Source organism: Pavona decussata, unplaced genomic scaffold, assembly GCF_977016875.1.
Source record: "Pavona decussata unplaced genomic scaffold, jaPavDecu1.1 SCAFFOLD_197, whole genome shotgun sequence".
Classification (NCBI taxonomy): Eukaryota; Metazoa; Cnidaria; class Anthozoa; order Scleractinia; family Agariciidae; genus Pavona; species Pavona decussata.
Genome location: NW_028145605.1, coordinates 120,446 through 142,775, shown reverse-complemented (window position 1 = coordinate 142,775; position 22,330 = coordinate 120,446). Strand labels below are relative to the sequence as shown.

The 22,330-nt window shown below is 38.4% G+C and overlaps 1 protein-coding gene across 1 annotated transcript in view; it reads right to left on the bottom strand.

Annotated features, from left to right (window-relative positions):
- Positions 1-994: 994 nt before the first annotated feature.
- The window catches only part of LOC146461520 (uncharacterized), a gene marked incomplete at its 5' end in the record, with an annotated part of 141,367 nt that continues 120,031 nt past the window's right edge, over positions 995-22,330 (bottom strand). The window contains 17 exons of the mRNA XM_085086768.1: positions 995-2,027; positions 2,674-2,966; positions 3,368-3,439; positions 4,183-4,248; positions 5,062-5,349; positions 6,010-6,318; positions 7,096-7,410; positions 7,665-7,982; positions 8,903-9,223; positions 9,859-10,170; positions 10,693-11,007; positions 12,440-12,757; positions 17,261-17,569; positions 18,310-18,633; positions 19,992-20,300; positions 21,027-21,353; positions 21,947-22,255. Coding sequence (XP_084942894.1) covers positions 2,674-2,966; positions 3,368-3,439; positions 4,183-4,248; positions 5,062-5,349; positions 6,010-6,318; positions 7,096-7,410; positions 7,665-7,982; positions 8,903-9,223; positions 9,859-10,170; positions 10,693-11,007; positions 12,440-12,757; positions 17,261-17,569; positions 18,310-18,633; positions 19,992-20,300; positions 21,027-21,353; positions 21,947-22,255 — 4,505 coding nt within the window. The remainder of the gene's footprint in view (positions 2,028-2,673; positions 2,967-3,367; positions 3,440-4,182; positions 4,249-5,061; positions 5,350-6,009; positions 6,319-7,095; positions 7,411-7,664; positions 7,983-8,902; positions 9,224-9,858; positions 10,171-10,692; positions 11,008-12,439; positions 12,758-17,260; positions 17,570-18,309; positions 18,634-19,991; positions 20,301-21,026; positions 21,354-21,946; positions 22,256-22,330) is intronic.

The window sequence follows — 22,330 nt, the reverse complement described above, 5'->3', positions numbered from 1 at the left end:
ATTGTCCTTTAACTATGCATTAGGAAGAACTTGTAGCTAGTGTCAGCAGTGTTAAACAACCTACGTTTGAGAGAAAGATGCACCCATTACTTCCTAAAAGTCAGTGCTAGCAATAAGGTGTGATAATTTTTTTTTGATTGTACAACAACGCTAAAGATGATGATGATATTATAGGGCAATTTGAGCATCTCAGCTAAACACTTCTACTGACATCCATTAAAGCAAATTGTGGTACTGGTTAGTTTTCAGTCTATTTTTTTTAAAGGGCTTAGCTGTCATCATTCAAAACAACTGCAACAATTGTCGCTCACGAATAGTAAAATGAAGCTTTCTTGGATATATCTCTTCTTAGTACTTCGCTTAACACTTGAAGTCAACTCTCGTATTCGTAGTCGTACTACAATATTGTAGGTCTGTGATAGTGTTTCAGAGGGTACAATTTCAAACATTTTTGGGGGAGGATGCCACAGGGCTCCCTTACCCCTAGAAGTGTACACCCATGGCCGACGTAACAGTCCCGTCCGGTGCTTGTCAGCATGGACCCGGTAGTCTCCAATACTAGAGAGCTTAAGCAGCGACGACGGCAAAGGCAACGAAAACGTAACCTGGAAATACAACTTTATTGCATTTGCACTACTTCGCGATTATTTTAACTCGCTCAACTTCTACAGAAACGGCGAACTATCCAGGAACCAAATTGGTAGGAGCGGCGTTCAAGTTAAGAAAGAAAGAAATGAAAAATTCACTGTCGTGTGCTCACGTTCTCCAAAAAACTTGGAATTTGGTCATTTCACGTTGTTGTTTTGCAGAGGACAACGAAGAAGTGTACCAAAATAAAAAAAACGCACGTGCAGAGCGATTGTTTTTGCTCATTAAACCTATTGTTTTGTGGCGTTGTCGTTGTCGTCGCCGTCGTCGTTGCTTAAGCTCCCTACTATCGAAAACCCTGGGCAACTTATTCAGCCAAGAGCGAGATATAGAGCCAAGAACGAAGTCCTGTTTACCATTTTATTATATGCTAAAAAACGTAAAAAGAAACAACAACAAAGATGATTATAATAGCAGTAAAACAACTTATCAGCAAAAAGCAATTAAACGTACATATCAAGAATGGAAATATTAGAAAGCAGTATAATTATGGAAAAGGATTCCTTGATGCATTCGAGTCTCGCATAGAGAAGGTGGTGATTTTGGTGCTGCTTAAAAAAATCGCTTTTTAACGTAATGTTGACAACGTCAATTTTTAGCAACAGTTCACTTCAGGTATTTCGTCCATCTTGTTCCTACCGCCTTCTTTCTATAAAAGAGTCATTCATGTTAGGAGTTTACCGCCATGTCGTTATTTTGTGTTCGGTTATAGGTATATAAATTCATGGTTAGTTAAGCTATTTCCAATACTGATTTAGCATAAAAATCATTTCATTAAGTGGGTTATGAATGAAAAACTAAACAACTAAAACGCTTTAAAAGGTATAAACGTATAAAACGTATAAAAAGCGTCTACGTAAAACTTGTTTAATTGATTATTATTACTTAAAATTACTTCCCCTGTTCACACTAGGGTTGCAAAGTGCACTTCAGGTGCATTTGTTACGTGATTGTTATGTGAACAAAAAGCCTGTGGGCTTTAAGGAAACTTGACAGACATCATCTGATATTTTTCTCATACAACAGCCGTACATAATCTTGCCTGAAAAATCTATTTTCTAGCCTTTCGAAAGTAGAGCCCAAATCTACTTAAATTTTTGAAGTGCACTTTAAGTATACTCTGATCCTAGTGTGAAACGGCCAATTGTGGTGACTACCATCTCAATATCAAAGGGTAACAAGGGAGAAAAACGTTACAATGCATTAAAAACAAAGAAATAAACAAACTAAGAAAAAGTTAAACAAACAAATTAATCTAACTAAACGTTAGGATCACTTTCAATCTTCCCTTTGCCTCATTGGGACGACGTTAAATGGTTACGTTAACCTCTGGAACGTAGTCGTCAAACAATAACCTCCGCAGCAGTGTCATGGGTACCCTGCAAATAATGAAGAGATAAGAAGATATTGTGTTAGAAGGAGAAGTTTTAGTATATATTGAGCTTAATGACGCTTGTGTCATGAGCTTACTAACACAAATCTGACACGCTTGGGGTTAAGCTTGAGCTTGAACAATCAATGCCTTTTTTATATGACAATGGCTTTTTCACGTTAAAGTAGGAAATTCTCTAGAATTCTTAGTAGAACAATATTTGGTTTGTGAATCGTGATTTGAACACAGCCCTTTAAGAGTTTAGAAAAGCCGCCAGCTTTTTATAATTAAAGGAAATTTAGAGGTTGATGTTTTAAGCGATTTACAGTCAAGTCTAGTTTCATATTCAAAGCTTTAGACGCGCTTTTGCTTATACTAGAGGTTAGGGTTAGTGTTTGTAACATAACGCAATGAATCTCTGATTACACAGAATTAATTTCTCCACGTATAGTGTAAGTACATTTATTTCCCCTTAATCTCTGCAGTAATTTAACAGAATGCAGACGTCCCTATTTGAAAGAACGTTAGGTCAGTTAACATAAGCATCCTAAAGATGGTGCTGCGCATTATCTGTGTTTACTTAACTGAAAAATCTTTGCGGGATATGTTTGGATAAATATACATGAATGTGAATGGATTTATAAGAGACTTACCTAAAACTGGAATTCCTGGTAGTAATGCTTTGTGGAACTTCTTCCTTGAGGAGATTTCAGTGGACGAAGCTCGAAAGATGAGTTTTCTTCGGTCTCCTCGAAATTGTCAGTAGCACTGGTTTCTTCGTCTATCAATCCAACGCATTTCTGTTTGTCTGTCCCCCTTTTAGCTTTAGCGCCTGGTAAATGCTTCCACTGCCTAAAAATCAGGAAGCTCATGACGGCAATTAAGATGAAAAGAACAATGCTTAAAGCAATTACCACAGGAAGAAGCGACTGTGAGGCTGTTTCATCTGTACAGAGAAAAAAAATGAAACAGAAATAAGCGTAAAGCTGTGTTTTTGTGTTTTATCTAGAGGAAAGGAAGAAGTTTGGTGAAACCAGTTGACGGAGAGATACAAAGTAAAGTATTTTAGGAAAAAAAGTAACGTAGCAATTGTAGGTGTGCCCATTTACGACGAAAGATGTCAATTGCGGGGGACTTTGTTTCTTTACTTACATGTTCTTTTCTCTAAATTTGGGGAGGACGAGGGGGGCTGCACTGTATAAACATTTTCGTTATATGTCAAATAGAAGTACCAGATATCTGTGGAAAACTCTGCTTGTAGAAAGTTAAAAAAAGGAAAATAATATCCCTTCTTTTTCAGCTTCTAGAAAGGTATTTCTATTTCCTTTGCATGTCGCTAAAACGCACCTTGAACACGTGCTCCGACATTTATCGTCGGCTGTTGAGAATTTGTGAATTCCGTTGAATATTTCCCAACATCTAAAATTGAAGGAAAGACAAGAGAAGAGAGAGAAAGAGAGAGAAAAAAACAGTTAAGAATCATTCACGAAAGAGCTGTATCTATGCTTGAAATTTCAAGGGATTGAAGTAAGACTGAACAAATGAAACTCTTGTTGTATGTTTAAATCAGTAAAAGTTTGAGTTGTCACATAGCAGAAGCTGTTTTCAATTTTCTAAAATGTACAAGAAGTTCCTCAACACTCCAACTACATTCGAGATGGTTTCTCTTTCGACCAAAAAATGAACATTTACTTCTGAAATTTCTTGAGTAATAGCATACGCCCGGTTTCCACTACTGAAGCAATCGTAAAGGTTATTGAACCTCGAAAATGGAAGTGCATTTTGTTGTTGTTGTTGTTGTTGTGAAAATGTACCAGTAATACATTCCCTGGTGATCACATTCGTCGTTGGAGGGTAAGTAAATATCGATGAATGTTTCTCATCTTTCAAAAAGTAATAAATAAATAAATAAATAAATAAATAAATAAATAAATAAATAAATAAATAAATAAATAAATAAATAAACAAACAAAAAACAAACAAATTATGAAATGGTCCCTCTTTGGACCAGATCAAAAAAAAAAAAAAAAAGAAAAAATTAACCCTCAAATATTCTTGGAGTCATAACGTAAGCACCATGATATACCCGTGCGACGCAAACGCAAAGGCAAGTCATGTCGAAACCGCAAGCACGAACGGTTTTCGTTAACGTTAAAACTTACCTGTGACACTTTCGCTGGTTTTGACTTCCGTCGTAGGAGAATTTGTGGAGACCGGTGAACGTTCATCTGAAACAAGAAACAAACAAACATCAGATTTTAGAACCATTCAATGAAGGGCCATTTTTATATTTGTCACGAGGTCTTAGCGATTTCATGAACTTAGGAACTCGCGTGGTTTGTTTAAATAACAATTTAGATTATTACGTTGAAACACTTGTCACTTTAACAACTGGGAACATGACATCTGAAACAAATATTTATCCCCTGACACTCCCGCTGAACTCGGCATTGCAAAGGCAAAGGTAAAACGTGAAAAGGTTGTGAAAAGGAATTCGCTACAGTGAACCAATAACAGTGGCCCTAGTATTACGCTGTACAATTAACACTGAGTTATGCGTCTGGAGATGAAATATCAAAGTGCGGACGATTCAAATGGGCATTATAAATACTACATCTAACAAACTAGAAAATGTTCATTTGTATGAAAAAGAGAAGATATTTTCTGTTGCATTTTTCCGTTTATTATCAACATGGCTCTATATTGTTAATCTACCTTTGAGTTTGTAGATAACACGTGACCATCCGAGTGAAGGCTACTGATCATTACGCCTTCCCCCTCCCCTCCCCTTTCCCCGGTGTACCTTGACCCTGTAACGAAATTACGCTGTGAAAGGTAACTTATAACTCGGCTTTTTGTGGGTAGTGCACTGTATAGTGTACTACCCACTATGTCGTCAGGCACGTGAGAGTGAGTGACTGTTCTTAAACAAGGAGGTCCTCAGCGCGTGCACAGCACTACCACATGTACGCAATGCGTACCTATTTTAAATAAAAACAAAAGGCTGAAAAGCGTACTGATACTTTGAATGTTTTACTTACGAGGTGATCTGGTCTTTATCGGCCCTGATGCTGGAGAAGTAACACTGTCATTCACATAGATCCTGAAGTAATACACTTTAGACGGCTTTAAACCCGTTATTGTACACCAAGGACTGTAAATCGTGCATGCTCCTGGAACATAGCTCTCACGGCAGCTTGTCTTCACCCACGATAACGTGTCATTGTCCCATTTCTGGACACTATAGTTCGATGGCCTTGTGGGACGCCACTTAAGTCCGATACTGGAAACGTCTCGTGACGCAAGTTTTGGCTTTGTCAGGGGCGCAGCTACAGAGAATTAACAAGAGGTATTTGTAATTTAATAATTCATTTCATTCAGAATCCGATTTGTATTAGGCACCTCCTTGTGTACGTGCAAGGGCAGCGTACGTGTGCAAAAGTAAATCTTTTAAAATCCGGATTTTGAAGTGCACAGAGACGTGTTGTGGGGAACTGTGGAAAGTGCGAAGGATTTTTACAATAGCACAAGTACACTGAGCCCCCTCGTTTTTCTTTTCTTTTTTTTTCTTTTATTCTTGAGAAAGACAGGCAAACTTAAAAAAGAAGAAAAATCTACAGAGGACGTTTTGCACTAGTACCCAATTGTGTTTTTCAAGTTGATCTACAATCCTCTTTGTGCACTTTCTTGTAACATTAAAAAATGGAGCATCAACACTTTCAAGTTACAAGCGTAAAAGCCTCAGAAGTGTATCTGAATAAACCTTAAGTATCCCTGCCATAGTAACGATTGATGGAAACAAAATAAGTAATTTTTGGCGAACTAATAAATGTGCAATTTAATCTTACAAATATTTATTTAATTCATCATGATCTTGGCCCGATTTGTGATCTTTTCTTTTAAAATTTTACACGTCAGAAAGCTGGACGCTGGTACCAGCCACGTTAAATTTATTACATACCAAATGAAATTGAATTTATAGATAATACCTTCAGGGATGCAGACTAAGCTTGCAGATGAACCATGCCAGCAATAGTCCAAACCTTTATGCCTGCAGTCCAGTATTAAGTTTTCGTTTCCATCACACTGCACGCCGTCTAGCCACATCGGTTTCCACCGACGTTGCTTGGTAACGAGTTGGCTATCAACTGACGCTTTAGCGCCGTTGTATCCCAGCTGATGGCAAACGACATTAGCATGTTGCAGGTTCCAGCCATAACTACACACTGGGCGCCAGTCTCCACTGTACAGAACTTCAACTCGTCCTCTGGACGGTACTTTACCATTAACCAACCGCACTTGAAAAACAATAGTGAAACAGGTGATCGATATGCACTGAACTTTCCACTGATATAAGATGAAAAACTGAGGTAAACGAATTACTAAACAACGGACACTAATGTAACGTTACAGAAGGCCTCAAGAAGAAACCTTTCGTTATGGATTAATATTTCTACGAGATGGGGAGCTTGCCAAGTTACAATTCGATAGTTCGCTTTTCCAGATTCAGTATGGGGAATAAAATCACACAGTAGAAACACAGAGCCATCACTGAGGAGTTAATAGGAACATGGAATGCTCGATGTCTGTCCAGTCAGTCAGTCAATCAATCAATCAATCAATCAACCAACCAACCAACCAACCAACCAACCAACCAACCAACCAACCAACCAACCAACCAACCAACCAACCAACCAATCAATCAATCAATCAATCAATCAATCAATCAATCAATCAATCAATCAATCAATCAATCAATCAATCAATCAATCAATCAATCAATCAATCAATCAATCAATCAAAATACTAAGGTGACCTCATCAGCATATAAGTTCTGTTATCAATAAGGGCCCTGGAAATTAAAACAAGGCTATGCGCCAAAAAATATGAAACTGTTAAAACTAAAACCAGTCTTTGCAGTGATCATTAATGTAGATGGCAATGCAGTCGATACAGATGTTAAGGCGATTGACTATGCAACAACAGTTACCTACGGTCAGAAGTAGTGGCTGGTAACAGTTAATATGGCGGTAAGCCGACAGTGACAAATTTATAGAATTAGTACTTATTCGTACCTTCTGCTCCAGTGCATACCACAGTCGCCCTCTTATTGCTTTTGCAGCTGTGTTCTTTTAATCCATCGTGAAGACATGAAAATATGGATGACTCATTTCCAATGCACCGGACATTGTTTAACCACCATGTTCCATTATCATCGCTGTTGTCAGAAATGTCCACGTGAAATACAGATGCTCTTTCAAAGCCTAACTCACGACAAACCACATCAGCGTCTTTCTGGTCCCACTGCTGGTCACATACCCAGCCCCAAGTATTGCGATAGTAAAGCTGGACCTTGCCATCTTGAGATGTAAGTCCCCCTTCTAAACGAACTGAAACAACATTGTTATTAGGTGAAAGTTAGCGACGCTGCATTACTTCTTACAGCATCAATGGAACCCATGAGGAACATTTGCATGTTTTTTTTTTTTTGCAGAAACCTGAAGTGTAGGCATTATTGATTTTATCCTGTGATAATCGGTTGAATTCTCAACGATGTAATGCGCATTTGATCACTTAGCTTTGCAATCGTTGCAATATATATCAACTAAGTTTCAAATTTAATAATTATTAACTGTCATATTACCTGATTGGGTGCAAACTGCCCCTGGTGCTTGAAAGAAGGCAAATGTCGCGCAGTCACCATTTTTCCATTTAGAAGACCTACAATCTGATATCGACCTTTCATCTCCCACGCACTGAATGTGATTCATCGCCGTCATTTCCAATCCGTTTCCAAACGCCGGCCAGGAGATTGCTGCTACAGCTCCATCATATCCCAACTGACGGCAAACTACGTTCGCCTCTCGCTTATCCCACTCGTGACCACAAACTGTTCCCCAGACGCCGTCGTAGAGAATTTCAAAGCGACCTTCACGCGGTGATTTCCCGTCAACTAGCCGAACTACGGAAAGAAAACCCATTGTTTGGTTTTATCAATAAAGTTGATAACGCAATTTGTCTACCATAAAAAGATTCGATTGCCGATGTTTTTAGCGTTAGCACTTTATTTCCTCGCTCTGACAAAGGGTCAATGCTCGAAACGTCACTTGTACATCGGTGAGAGAGGGAGTAGACAAGGCGACCGACGACAGCTTTGACGCGTTGAAAGAAATGACAAGGAGTGCATCTAAACCAGTCGCTCGAACATACTCTTACAAACACATGGGAGTCTGTGACATTTCTCTTCATTATAGTGACACAGAAACCAGCAAAACTTTAGAAAAAAATTTCATCTTCCAAATCGGCACTCTTAATTCAGTTAATTCCCATGGAATCAACGAAAGCTTTTCTTTCGACTACTTTATTGTTGTTTTCCACGTTGCCATGCTTCCACCAATAGCGTAGCTCCACTGTTCGCTTTATAAACTCATATAACCCACAACTCCTTGATTCGCTCTGACGAACGCCAGCACTCGAATCTCGTTACGGTGGCTAATTTACCTTTAGTTATCAACTGTTGTTAAACCATACTTTCGTAAGAATAAATGAGCTATCCAAAGGAAACTTGAGTAATGATATTTGTAATAGATTCATTAGATATTTCTGCCACTCAATTACCATAAAATATTTGATTCAACAGGCCACAAATAGCCTTTGGAGTAGGGACTGTACTTCCTATCTGTCATTGCAATGGCTAATGGCTTTTAGATTCTCGGGCTTTTCTACCGGCTCTTTCATCTGGTCGTAGGTTTTTTTTTCGTTCCTTCGTTCGTTCGTTACGTTTTTTATGGTTAGTATAAGGGATTTTGGAATTAGCACCGAATTAAAGGTATGAGGTTTATAATAGTTGTACATAAAAACATTTATTGAAGCTACATTGACCTTCTCGTTCCTTGCACAGTGTCAAAGCTATTTTGTTATCAGCACAGTCTTTATGCGATCCGCGCATTTTGTGGGCACATGCAAGTATGAAACTTTCGTTTCCAAAACACTGCACATTGTCTATCTGCAGGGGAAGGCCTGTTTCCTTGATATTTTGAGTTTCAAAAGCAGCTGATAGTGACCCATTGAAGTCCATCATTATGCAAGCCACATCAGAATCCTGTTTGTTCCACTGATCGCCACACACCCATCCCCAACGTCTGTTGTAGTAGACTTGTACCAGACCTTCTCGGGATGAAGGTCTTCCAACTAAACGAATTCCTGTAACAAGATGGATTGATTAATCTTAGAACGTGTGTTCTAAGATGAATTTCAGGTGGCATAATTGATTTTTCCTGAAGAAATAAACTTGAGATGTTGTGAAATTCTTAAGAGATATTTCAAACACTTGTGACTATCCCATTAGCAATATACATCCTGCAAATTGTTTACCCGTCCTAAATGTTGATATTCTTATAACCTGAGAGTCGGCATACAAGAGCAGATGTAAAAGAACACATATGAGTACGTGTATTAGTAGGCCTGGTGGAATGCAACATATGGTAACCACCAGCTAACAAGGTTTTATGTGCGTCTTATAGCACGTCTTATAGCACATATGATCATCATCATCATTCATTTTCCTAACACTTGTAGTGTTGATAGTTTGGTCTTTGTTTGCCGTGAACACTTGCGATATCCATGAATGCACAAAGATTTCTGTGAAGTGTTAGCTTGTGTGACGGGCGGAACATAGCCCCTCCCGGGTTCTCTAATCTTTCCAATAAAGCAGTTCTATGTGCGAATTTTGTAGCTAATTCAAGGAATTACACTGAGGAATGTTTGTATTACATCATGTGGACACTTTCTTCCTAATCATCTAGAGAAAGTCCACTTCCTTTTATATTAATAATTACCTAGAGTGCACACTACACCCGCATTCACACCGTAACATGAACTTTGTCCGAAACCTTTGTGGTCACACTCTACTAGCGAACTTTCATTTCCTGCACACTGGACGTTATACATCAAGGTCATTCTATTTCGAGCGACACCTGGGTGGTTGACCGCCTTCAAAGCTTTTTCAAATCCAAGCTGGCGGCACACTACGTTGGCGTCCTTTATATCCCAGCTTGTTCCTCCACACACTGTTCCCCATATTCCGCTATAAAATACTTCGACGCGACCCTGGTTTGCAAAATAATCTCTGCCCATCAGTCGAACACCATCTATGACAAAGAAGAGGTGTATAAACATATTGTTTTCCTTTGTCAGATCGACGAACTAAGCACTCATGCACGTTCGTGTCTCTACGCGTTTCCGTTCGAGCGCGTCACAACCTATCTTTCCAAAGAAAGGCGTATTTGTTAAAGATACAACGTTAGTTTAAAAGCTGAAGCCCGTGCTATATATCAAATACTATAACTACAAGGAAGAAGGGAGGGTAGGATTACACGAAAGAAGAAAGGAAGGAAGGAAGGAAGGAAGGAAGGAAAGAAAGAAAGAGAGGTAGAAGGGATTCAGAGAGAGAAAAATATTTATCATAAGAGGAGTTGTTTATGACAGCCCACAAGCCATTCTTCCTCTCAAACCCTAACACTTTTGAAACCAAAAATGAAACGTTTCAGGACCTTTTGGGCGGACTTATTGTAACGTTTGAATCCCTTTAAAATTAAATTAAGTTGAACTCCTACTTCATTTCTTCTTTCTCTCCAAAAAATTCAACTTATATTGGAAAGGGTTTTTATTACCTCTCCTTGGAATGCACGCTACGCCGGCGTCTTCACTATGAGAACAGTCGCTCTTTCCCCATCCAGTATGATTGCAGTATACTAATGAGCTTTCATCTCCAGCACATCGTACGTTGTCCAACCATATCTTCCCTTTTCCTCTCCCGAAAGCTGCAGAATTGACTGCGTTCATCGCTCCTTGAAATCCAAGCTCACGACAAACTACGTTTGCGTCCATTAAATTCCATCCGTTGTTACACACTGTTCCCCAAGTTCCATTAAAAAACACTTCGACTCGGCCCTGGTGTGTTTCATTTCCACCACCAATCAATCGAACTACAAAAAAAACCCCGAGTGATTAAATTGCATTAAAAATACATCTTTTCGCAACTGTATACAGCTGTTCCGACAAAAGTTGTCCAACAAAGCGTAAAAGCGTAGCTGCATTTACGCGGCAATGTCGAAAGGTAGTCTGGAAAATACCCAATAGACTTCAATAAAAGCTCAAAATCCATAATTTATTGGGTATTTCCCAGACTACCTTTGGGCATTGTCGCGTAGTCTACGCTTTCACGTTTTTTTTTTTTGGACAAATTTGTCGAAACAGCTGTATACGTAGCTCCAAGTTTCTTATGTACTAGACTTGGAATGACCTTGGGAGAGAGGTCTACCCACAAAAGGAACTTTTGGAACGTGTCGGATAACAGAATCATAAATTCAACATAGCTCATTGAGCACTAGAACCCCTTACATTCTTTTCCATGACAAATTCTGGGCCTTTTGAATGTTCTACCGGCGTTACACACGGCCATCAGAGACAAATACGCTCTACAGCACAGCAATCTTTTTAAGGACGTGCCTACTAATACAGGAATATTTTTGCACAGTTTATGACTATGCGGGAAAAAACAGAGCTTAGTAGAGAAGCATTAAAATACAAAGCAAGGTATGGCGTCTTTTTCCAAATTGAAGCTTTATTATCTCTGAAAAATGCGTGGTTACCCCCAAATTTCTAATTGGAGTCTAAGAGCACTTGCTAAGTTCTGCTTTTTCGTATATTTATAAACCGCGCAAAAATATCCCTGTATTAGTAGGCAGCACCCATGGGAAACCCGAGTATCTCGATATGCGCAGAACGTATGCGCAGTAACAAAAGTAGGCACCGTCCTTAAGGCGACTCAGAGACAAGTGATGGTCATTCCGGTTGCTGGGTTGCACGTACGTCAAATTGTTGATGCCGTCCCTTAAGCCTACGTTAGTTTGCTCCCAACGCAGTTGCGCATCGCACCCGAGACATCGCAGACAGTAGCAGTGCTTATTTATTGCTGATGACTTAGTGCATAAAAACTGTTAATGGCAAACTCATTTTTGTTCGCTCATCAGGGCAGCAAACAGTTTATTGGCGAGTCACGCGAATGACTTTGCCGTTTAGGAATTTGGATACTTCAGTGGTTGATCATCAGAAGCTAAAACGTGAGCTGAGGAGCCCAAGGTAAAAGTGTGTTCCTACAGTACTGAATTTGGAAAAGGGGTACTAATATTTCTACTTCGCCAGGAAGAATTGCGATAAGTTTGCATCCCCTGCGGATTTCGCAGGGGTGGATGATATTATCACCAACTCGTTAACGGAGAGAGAGCATGTTGAGATCGAACGCACTCCCTAATCTTTGATTATTGTTATGGTAGTTTAATCACTAGTTTGTTTTGTTGTGTATTATTATTGGGTATAAATAACATACACCAAATGCTACTATAGTATACTTATCACCTGTAGTACACATTACACCGGCATCTTCACCGTGACCACAGTTATGTGATCCCCATCCCGGGTGGTTACATTCCTTAATGGAGCTCTCATTTCCTGTGCACTGCACTTCATCCATCCATATTTCCCCTTCTCCTTGTCCGAAAGCCGCGGTGTTGTTTGCTGCCACAGCTCCTGCAAACCCAAGCTGACGGCAAACTACGTTGGCGTCCCTTAAGTCCCAGTTGTCATCACATACTGTTCCCCAGGATCCATTGTGGTACACTTCCACTCTGCCTTTTGATGCCAAATCGCCAAAACCATCCTCATCCACTATGCGAACTGTGGCATAAAAAAGGCTTCATTGAGTCATACTTTCCTCAAGCTATTTTCGTTTTTGTGCTTCGTTTCCTAAATTCATAAATTCATTAAAGGCCCAAATTCACCCAAGATGTATTGCGCGCCGAGGAACAGTTTTCATATATGAAAACCCCCCCATTTATTTGAGCGGGAGTCGAGTGAGAAAGCAGTAAGTGATCACGAATATTCTTTCCCTCCAGCACGAGTCGTATAGGAAACCCACATGAACCCTTGAGTTCATACAGCCAATAAGATCGCGCGTTTGGACAATACAGCATTTCAAAACAAAAACAAACGACCGCAACGACTCTTGGGTGAAGGTGGGCCTTTAATTTGGTTAATGCTTTCTTTAAATATGGGCTCTAACCAAACCATGTGTATCTTCATATTGACGGCCCTAAAGTAACCTGCTGCTTTTCTAAGTGACATTCTTTTGCTGTATGGACTAAGGTTTTACTTTTCATTTTACCAGTATTCATGCTGATGGTTTTACAAAGTAAATGGTCAAAGTAAAAATAAAATAAAAAAATAAAATAAAATAATAATAATAATAATAATAATAATAATAATAATAATAATAATAATAATAATAATAATAATAATAATAATTCGAGGGTAAATAAAGTTTATTGATTGATTGATTTGATAATAATAATAATAATGATAATGATAATGATAATGATAATGATAATGATAATGATAATGATAATGATAATGATAATGATAATGATAATGATAATGATAATGATAATGATAATGATAATGATAATGATAATAATAATAATAATAATAATAATAATAATAATAATAATAAAATAACTGACTGTCAGCCTGGACTGTGTTCTTATGTTGTTCTTGAAATACCAGTGTAAGGGTTGAACGTGTAAGAAAACCTGTCAGCCAACCAAGAAACATTCGATCCATGTAAAGTTATTGTTTTACTAGTCTGTCAGTATCGCCAACATCTTGTTTCGTGTTATTTACTCCCTGCAATTTGTTGCCAGAAATACGATTTTAAGACTTTTAACCTTCAATTCGGAATTTTGGAAGAATGTGACAAATTACCAAGTTGAGCTTTCACATACAAAAACTGAAAGCACTAATCCCGAAACTTTTATTTCGCCTGAATTTTTTAAGAAAAATCTAATATATATATTTAGCCAAGCCTAACAGCGGAGCTCCACAATAGAACTCTGCTTATTGTATGAACGTAATAACCTTATGAGTTCCTCATCAATTCTGCAGTTATATTGTACATTTTTAATGCATATGCAGCTAACTGCTCATCAACAATAACAATGTAAAACATAGGGCAAAATTACTGAATGTTGATTTGTTGTAACATAGGGCAGTTTTTCGTAATTTTCCTTTCACCGAGGGCAAAATTACTTACTCCTGATTGGCCGAGCGGCGAAAATACTCGCTCCTGATTGGCTGAGCACGACAGTTTTACATTTTGTCGGTTTCTGCATTTTGTGTCCAAAAAAAAACAAGTTCTTTTAGGTTCTTTCGAAGTTCGACTCTCTAAGCCGGGTTGTTTGTACCAAAAATACATGGAAATCAAGTGCTGCAGCTAGGAAGGAAATTCCTAAAGGTTAATTTTGGTGTCTCTCACAAGAAACAGCAAAAGATTATTTGTGTCAAAAGCTAAAGACTTGGATCGGATTGATTTTATTTTGTTTGGTTGAGAAACTGAAATCAGTCATGGCGTCCAAGTGCTTTCAACGAACGATAACCGAGCATGAAAGTGTTCTTTTAATGGGAGGAAGGAGCAGGAAGAAATTACTCCGCAAGTTCCTTCTTTGGATCCATCGTTTGCTATTTTTATCGATCTATGTTCGTGTGATTTCCAAGCGGTAGGAAGCTTCACAGCGCAGGTGAACAATTAATTGATGCCTAACATTTGATATATCGTTGTTAGTTTGCTCCTGAATTAAACTTGTATTCTCTCTTAATTACATGTATATAATGGGAACTGTTCTCGTCGGTTTTGTTTGTTTTGTACGCTACAAAAATATTAGATAATTTGTTGGTTTGCTTGCGCCTTCAATGAGTGTTTTACTGACTGTTTTACGAAGTTCCTTGATAGTTTTAGGAACATTTTGACCTCTGTGTTATAAAAGCGGAATTTAAATGGCTCAAAATGATATTTCCTGTTTTTATGATTGTTTTTAGTTTTTAAGATGATCGAGGCAAAACGGTTTGTGAATAGCCAACGCGCGCTACCGGCACTGTCACTGTCTAGTAAATTTTGCTCATTAAGAAGGCCGTACGCTATAAACCTCAGAGAAAATGGATGCACTAACCAAAAAACACACTTCAAATATATCTTTGAGTAATAAATGAAAAAAGCACTGTGATAATTCATAGCAATAAGTACAGAAATAAACTAAACAACGATCTTTGAAAAATTCACAAAAAACAAGCAAATGAATGTTTTGCGTAAACTTTGTTTTGATGAAAATGAAATCACACTTTAATTTTATATTCGCTTTTAACGTTCTTTGAAAAGACTTTCACTGAAAATTATACTTACACATCTTACTCTTTGCGGGTATATCCTACTGTTTTAAGTATTTTTGTTTGCTCTCTGTCAAGATTGTGAGAAATAAATGCTAAAATTAGAAATATATGCGAGAAAAACTTGTCAGTAGTTTATGCCAACGATACAATGTTGGGAGATCTAGACGTTTGTTTGACTGACTATTTTAGCTCAGAATCAAATTTTTTTAAATGAAGCAAAATGGGATGAGATTAGAAAATAAAACTCCAAGGGAAATAACGAACATGGACCGAAAAATGAGCTCAAAAGGCTGCTCTGAGGTTAAACAAGTTGCAGTGTCAACACTACAAGAAAAAAATATCTTGCAAAAACAACAAAGTTTTGTCAACAAAATCACATGAATATACTCGCTTCTTTGGAGAATAACCAGTCCTTTTATTCGATTGCTGATTTTTTCGTTCGTTTACAACGTTAAGTTTCACTTCAAGAGGAAAAATCCATCGCATCTTAATTTCATTTCATCGCGCTGGATTAGAGTAAAATAATTTTTTTCTTCAAGATTCGGCCGCTATTTATGAACTGCCGCCTCTAAAAGCTGCTAAAAGAATCGATTTGTTTCTCCCGCCGCGATCCGCCTTGCTCTTTCTCCCGCTGTTTGACGGCAAAATTGGACGAGATCAGAAAATAAAACTCCAAGGGAAATAATCAACATGGACCGAAAAAATGAGCTCAAAATACTGTTCTGAAGTTAGCAGTATTAGCTTAAGCTACAAAATTGCATGAACGTACTCGCCTCTTCTGAGAATAACCACTCCCTTTATTCCATTGCTGATTTTTCCGTTCGTTTTACAACGTTAAGTGAGCGAAACGTTTCACTTCAAGAGGAAAAATCCAACGTTTCGTAGCGCCGGATCGGAGTAAAATGATTTCACTTCCAGATTCTGATGATGTGCTTGTCGATTTGTTTCTCCCGCCGCTAGTTGCCTTGCTCTTTCTCCTGTTGTTGGTCACATATAAAAATTGACTTTGTATCTTGTCGTCTTCAAAATTATTCTTTTTGTTTTGTTCTTTTCTCAAACGCAGTTGGCGATGCAACTTCCCGCCAAACAAACGCGGCCGGCAGCGCAGTTGGCCATGCATTTTCCCGCCGAAAAACAACCCGGGTTACAGCACATACGCTCATTTATGTAAGCCAATGTGAAATGAGACACTCAAACCCTGTGCCGCAACACGGGGTTTTTTCTGCACCCTTTTCCGTTCTTTCTCTCTTTGTTCGTCACTCATGTTTCGCCTGTTTGCTACCGCTCTCAATCGCTCTCTTTGACGTCGAACTTCGCTTCTTCGTCGCCTGTTTTCTAGATCTCCTTCTATCTCCCTTTCTTTGTTTTACATGTTTGTAGACTTGTTCATAAATTGAGTTTGTGTTTTGTCGTACACGTCGTCTTCAAATTTTTTTTTTCTCAAACGCAGTTGGCGATGCAATTTCCTGCCAAACAAACGCGGCCGGCAGCGCAGTTTTCCATGCATTTTCCCGCCGAAAAAAACCTGATTTGCAGCACAAGGTTTGAGTGTCTCATTTCATGTTGGCTTACAAGGAGTAGCGTACGTACGTACGATGTACGGTCGGTCGGACGGAAGTGACGTCATAACCAAACCAAAATTTCTCCCACTGATGGGCTTACCAAAATCTCTTAGCTATGGGGCTCCGCCGCGCGCGCTTACGGCGCGCGCGCGAGCTCCGCTATTACAAATCAAAAGCTAAATAATACAGTTGAAATGTGAGGCACGTCAATGCAGCTTCAACAGAAAAAACCTTGCCACTACTACACTAAATTCACATTCTATTGTCCGTTCAGGGCTGAAAGTTTATGAAATATATTTGACATGAAATTTGTAAAATTCTATTACATCACTATCACTAATCATTCATATCTAGCGCTCGAACACTTGTGATTTAAAAAAATGTAAAGCATTTGTTTTACCTGTAGCACAGATTACACCGGCATCTTTTCTGTGAGAACAGTTCCCTTTTTCCAATCCATTATGGGCGCACTGTGTCAATGCACTTTCATCTCCTTTACAGCGAACTTTATTCATCCATATCTTTCCTTGTCCTCTCCCGAAAGCTGCTGACTTGACTGCAGTCACAGCACTTCCGAATCCAAGCTGACGGCAGACGACGTTTGCGTCCTGTAAATCCCATTCGTCATCACACACTGTTCCCCAGGTTCCATTGATTAACAATTCCACTCTTCCCTGGCTTGTTTGGTTACCACCGCCAATCAACCGAACTACGAAATAACGGATGATTTGAGGGTATAAATGACAGAATCCTGAATTCTGCGTGGTTCTTTAAGAATATTAACTCCTTATATCCTATTCTATGGCAATCTGAGCCCTTCGCAGTGACACTAAAACTTTGCTTTAATTTCGACCGCCACAGTACACCGTGCAACAACTTTTGGATACTTTCAATGTATTTTAGATTCAGTATACAAATGTCAGTGGCACATTCAAGTTCAAACTTGTTCTTGTATTTCTTATATGTTTATATTCTTACTTTTCTTTTATTAATTTTGTTATTAGGTGGTATACCCACACAAATTGTTTCTTAATGACCAGACATTAATGACCAGATATGAAATGAATTTGTACTGTGTTTATATACTTATTAGATACAAACAATGCATCGAAATGCACATCAAACTGCAACAGTTAACTGTATTCCACGATCATGCGTTCGATTTGAGATGATACATAACCAACGAGGCCCGTTGCGCCGAGTTGGGTATAATCATCTCTTGATCCAACAAGCGTGAGTGGAATAATTGTTTTGTTAAAAACAATCAAGTAGCATTGTTCGATCTTGCTGATTTCGCTTTGCAGGAACAATCAGAAGACAATTAAATGGTCGTTATTTTTCGGCCATGGTATAATAGCTCATATACCATAGTCGCTAAGTCAATAAATCCCTAGAATTGCATTATACAATGATCCAGGTTTTTTTTATAAAACACAATGTACTTCTTACCACCTGTATTACACCTTACACCGGCATATTTATTTTGGGGACAGTAATTATATGTTCCCCATCTGCTTTTGGCACATTCCATTAAGGAACTCTCATCTCCTGCACACTGTACGTTAATAAACCATATTTTTCTGTTTCCTCTTCCAAAAGCTGCGTGCGCCTTCGCTGCCAAAGCTCCTGTAAACCCAAGCTGACGACAAACTACGTTGGCATCTTTTAATTCCCAGCCGTTATAACATACTGCTCCCCAGACTCCATTGTGTAATACTTCGATCAGGCCTTGAGTTGCCAAATTTCCCTTGTGACGCACATCCACCAATCGAACTGTTGGATAAAAGAGCTGGAATAAGCTCTGAGGCACAGGAAGAGACCAACATTACATATCCTCTAATTAATCATGTAAATCCGAACATACTTGAGTTAAAAATATATAAAAACTGTTCAATTGAGGCCTAACACTGCTGTTTAAAAACTAAAAACTAAAAACTGAAATCCAAGCTTTCGCCGATCAACGGCATCATCAGGGATGAGAAAACATTCCGCGCGCGCTATATATATATATACAAAGAGAGTGTAGGGTGAAGGGTGAAATGTGTAAAAAATGTGACGTATGTGTGAAAGCTATAGAAATAAAAATAGAAATAAACTGCGAGCGTATACAAGGTTCTAATGATGGATTGTAGTGTCTAAAATTAAATATTAAAATAGCAAAATATTAAAATAGCAGGTCCGCAAATTCAGTGCATTCCTCTCGGGAATTGAGTGACGGTTTGTATTTTCTGATATAAAATGCTTCGTAGAGGCGTAGATTAGCGGGATCGTTTTGGCTCATAATAATTTTGATGTTGATGCCTTTATGGTCGTTGTTCTTGTATACGCTCGCAGTTTATTTCTATTTTTATTTCTATAGCTTTCACACATACGTCACATTTTTTACACATTTCACCCTTCACCCTACACTCTCTTTGTATATATATATATATATATATAGCGCGCGCGGAATGTTTTCTCATCCCTGATGATGCCGTTGATCGGCGAAAGCTTGGATTTCAGTTTTTAGTTTTTAGTTTTTAAACAGCAGTGTTAGGCCTCAATTGAACAGTTTTTATATATTTTTAACCATGCTGCTGAAGGACAACATGAACAGATTATTGATACTTGAGTTATTTAGGTAAAACAATTAAATACTGCTGCATAACAATACTGTGTCAGCTGGGGCTGGACTGTTAATAGAGGCATGTTGTTTTCGCACTGTACAGGAGAGTATATGTATTTTGCTATCAAGAAAATATGAACCTATTTAAGAACCTATATGACCTAAACGCGATATTTAATTAGTGCTTTTGCTGTGTATTTTACACATCATGGTGCGTTTCGTCTGCTGTATAAATGAAATTCTAAAAACTTATCACTCAAGGCTGTCAACAAAAACGCTACAGTTGCTTCTTACCGGTACAATTATGTACAATTCCGTAAAATTAAATACCATAATTGTTCCTATCTACTTCTTATGATGACTATCTACTTCTTATGATGACATCGAACAAAAACGTTTGTCTCACCTTTTTTTTCTACTAAATCTAAAATATGGTCGAACACAAATGCATTACTAAAGCAAATGATTATGAATTGTGAAGCTGGCATCTATGCATCTTCTCCTAAAATACTCTACTCTGTTTTACCTGAGGAGCAGACTACACCGGCATCGTCACTATGAGAACAGTTCCCTTTTCCTAATCCATTATGAGCACACTGTTGTAATGAACTTTCATCTCCTGTACATCGTACACTATTCATCCATATCTTTCCTTGTCCTCTCCCGAAAGCTGCGGACTTGACGGCCATCATAGCTTTTCCAAAATCAAGCTGTCGGCAAACTACATTTGCGTCCTGTAAATCCCATTCGTCATCACACACTGTACCCCAGGTTCCATTGATTAACAATTCCACTCTTCCCTGGCTTGTTTGGTTACCACCGCCAATCAACCGAACTACGAAATAACGGATGATTTGAGGGTATAAATGGCAGAATCCTGAATTCCGCGTGGTTCTTTAAGAATATTAACTCCTTATACCCTATTCTATGGCAATCTGAGCCTTTCACAGGGACACTAAAACTTTGCTTTAATTTCGACCGCCACAGTACACCGTGCAACAACTTTTGGATACTTTCAATGTATTTTAGATTCAGTATACAAATGTCAGTGGCACATTCAAGTTCAAACTTGTTCTTGTATTTCTTATATATTTATATTCTTATATTTCTTTTATTACTTTCTTATGAAGTGGTATACCCACACAAAATGTTTCTTAATGACCAGATATTAATGAGCAAATATGAAATGAATTTGTACTGTGTTTATATACTTATTAAATACAAACAATGCACATCAAACTGCAACAGTTAACTGTATTCCACGATCACGCGTTGGATATGACATGATACATAGCCAACGAGGCCCGTAGCGCCGAGTTGGGTATAATCATCTCTTGATCCAACAAACGTGAGTGGAATAGTTGTTTTGTTAAAAACAATCAAGTAGCATTGTTAGATCTTGCTGATTTCGCTTTGCAGGAACAATCAGAAGACAATTTAATGGTCGTTATCTTTCGGCCATGGTATAATGGCTCATATACCATAGTCGCTAAGCCAATAAATCCCTCGAATTGCATTATACAATGATCCAGCTTCTAATAAAACAAAATGTACTTCTTACCACTTGTAATACACCTAACACCGGCATATTTATATTGGCGACAGGAAAAAAAATATGTTTCCCATCTCCTGTTGGCACATTCCATTAAGGAACTCTCATCTCCTCCACACTGTACGTTAGTAAACCATGTTTTTATGTTTCCTCTTCCAAGAGTCGCGTACTCCGTCGCTGCCAAAGCTCCTGGAAACCCAAGCTGACGACAAACTACGTTGGCTTCTTTTAAGTCCCAGCTGTCATAACACACTGCTCCCCAGACTCCATTGTAGAACACTTCCACCCGGCCTTGAGTTGTCAAATCGCCCTGGTGACGCTCATCCACCAATCGAACTGTTGGATAAAAGAGCTAGAATAAGCTCTAAGGCACAGGAAAAGGCCAACATTATATATCCTCTAATTAATCATGTAAATCCGAAAATACTTCAGTTGTTTAGGTGAAAAAATTAAATATTACTGCAAAACAATACTGTGTCAGTTGGGGCTGGACTATTTAAAGGAGAGTACATGTATTTTGTTATCAAGAAAATATGAACCTATTTAAGAACCTATATGACCTAAACGCGATATTTAATTGGCGCTTTTGCTGCAAAATTAGTTTTAAAAAAGTTCGTGTGTTTTACACATCATGGTGCGTTTCGTCTGCTGTATAAATGAAATTCTAAAAACTTATCACTCAAAGCTGTCAACAAAAACGCTACAGTTGCTTCTTACCGGTACAATTATGTACAATTCCGTAAAATTAAGTACCATAATTGTTCCTATCTACTTCTTATGATGACATCGAATAAAAACGTTTGTCTCACCTTTTTTTTCTACTAAATCTAAAATATGGTCGAACACAAATGCATTACTAAAGCAAATGATTATGAATTGTGAAGCTGGCATCTATGCATCTTCTCCTAAAATACTCTACTCTGTTTTACCTAAGGAGCAGACTACACCGGCATCGTCACTATGAGAACAGTTCCCTTTTCCTAATCCATTATGAGCACACTGTTGTAATGAACTTTCATCTCCTGTACATCGTACACTATTCATCCATATCTTTCCTTGTCCTCTCCCGAAAGCTGCTGACTTGACAGCCATCATAGCTTTTCCAAAATCAAGCTGTCGGCAAACTACATTTGCGTCCTGTAAATCCCATTCGTCATCACACACTGTACCCCAGGTTCCATTGATGAACAATTCCACTCTTCCCTGGCTTGTTTGGTTACCACCGCCAATCAACCGAACTACGAAATAACGGATGATTTGAGGGTATAAATGGCAGAATCCTGAATTCCGCGTGGTTCTTTAAGAATATTAAC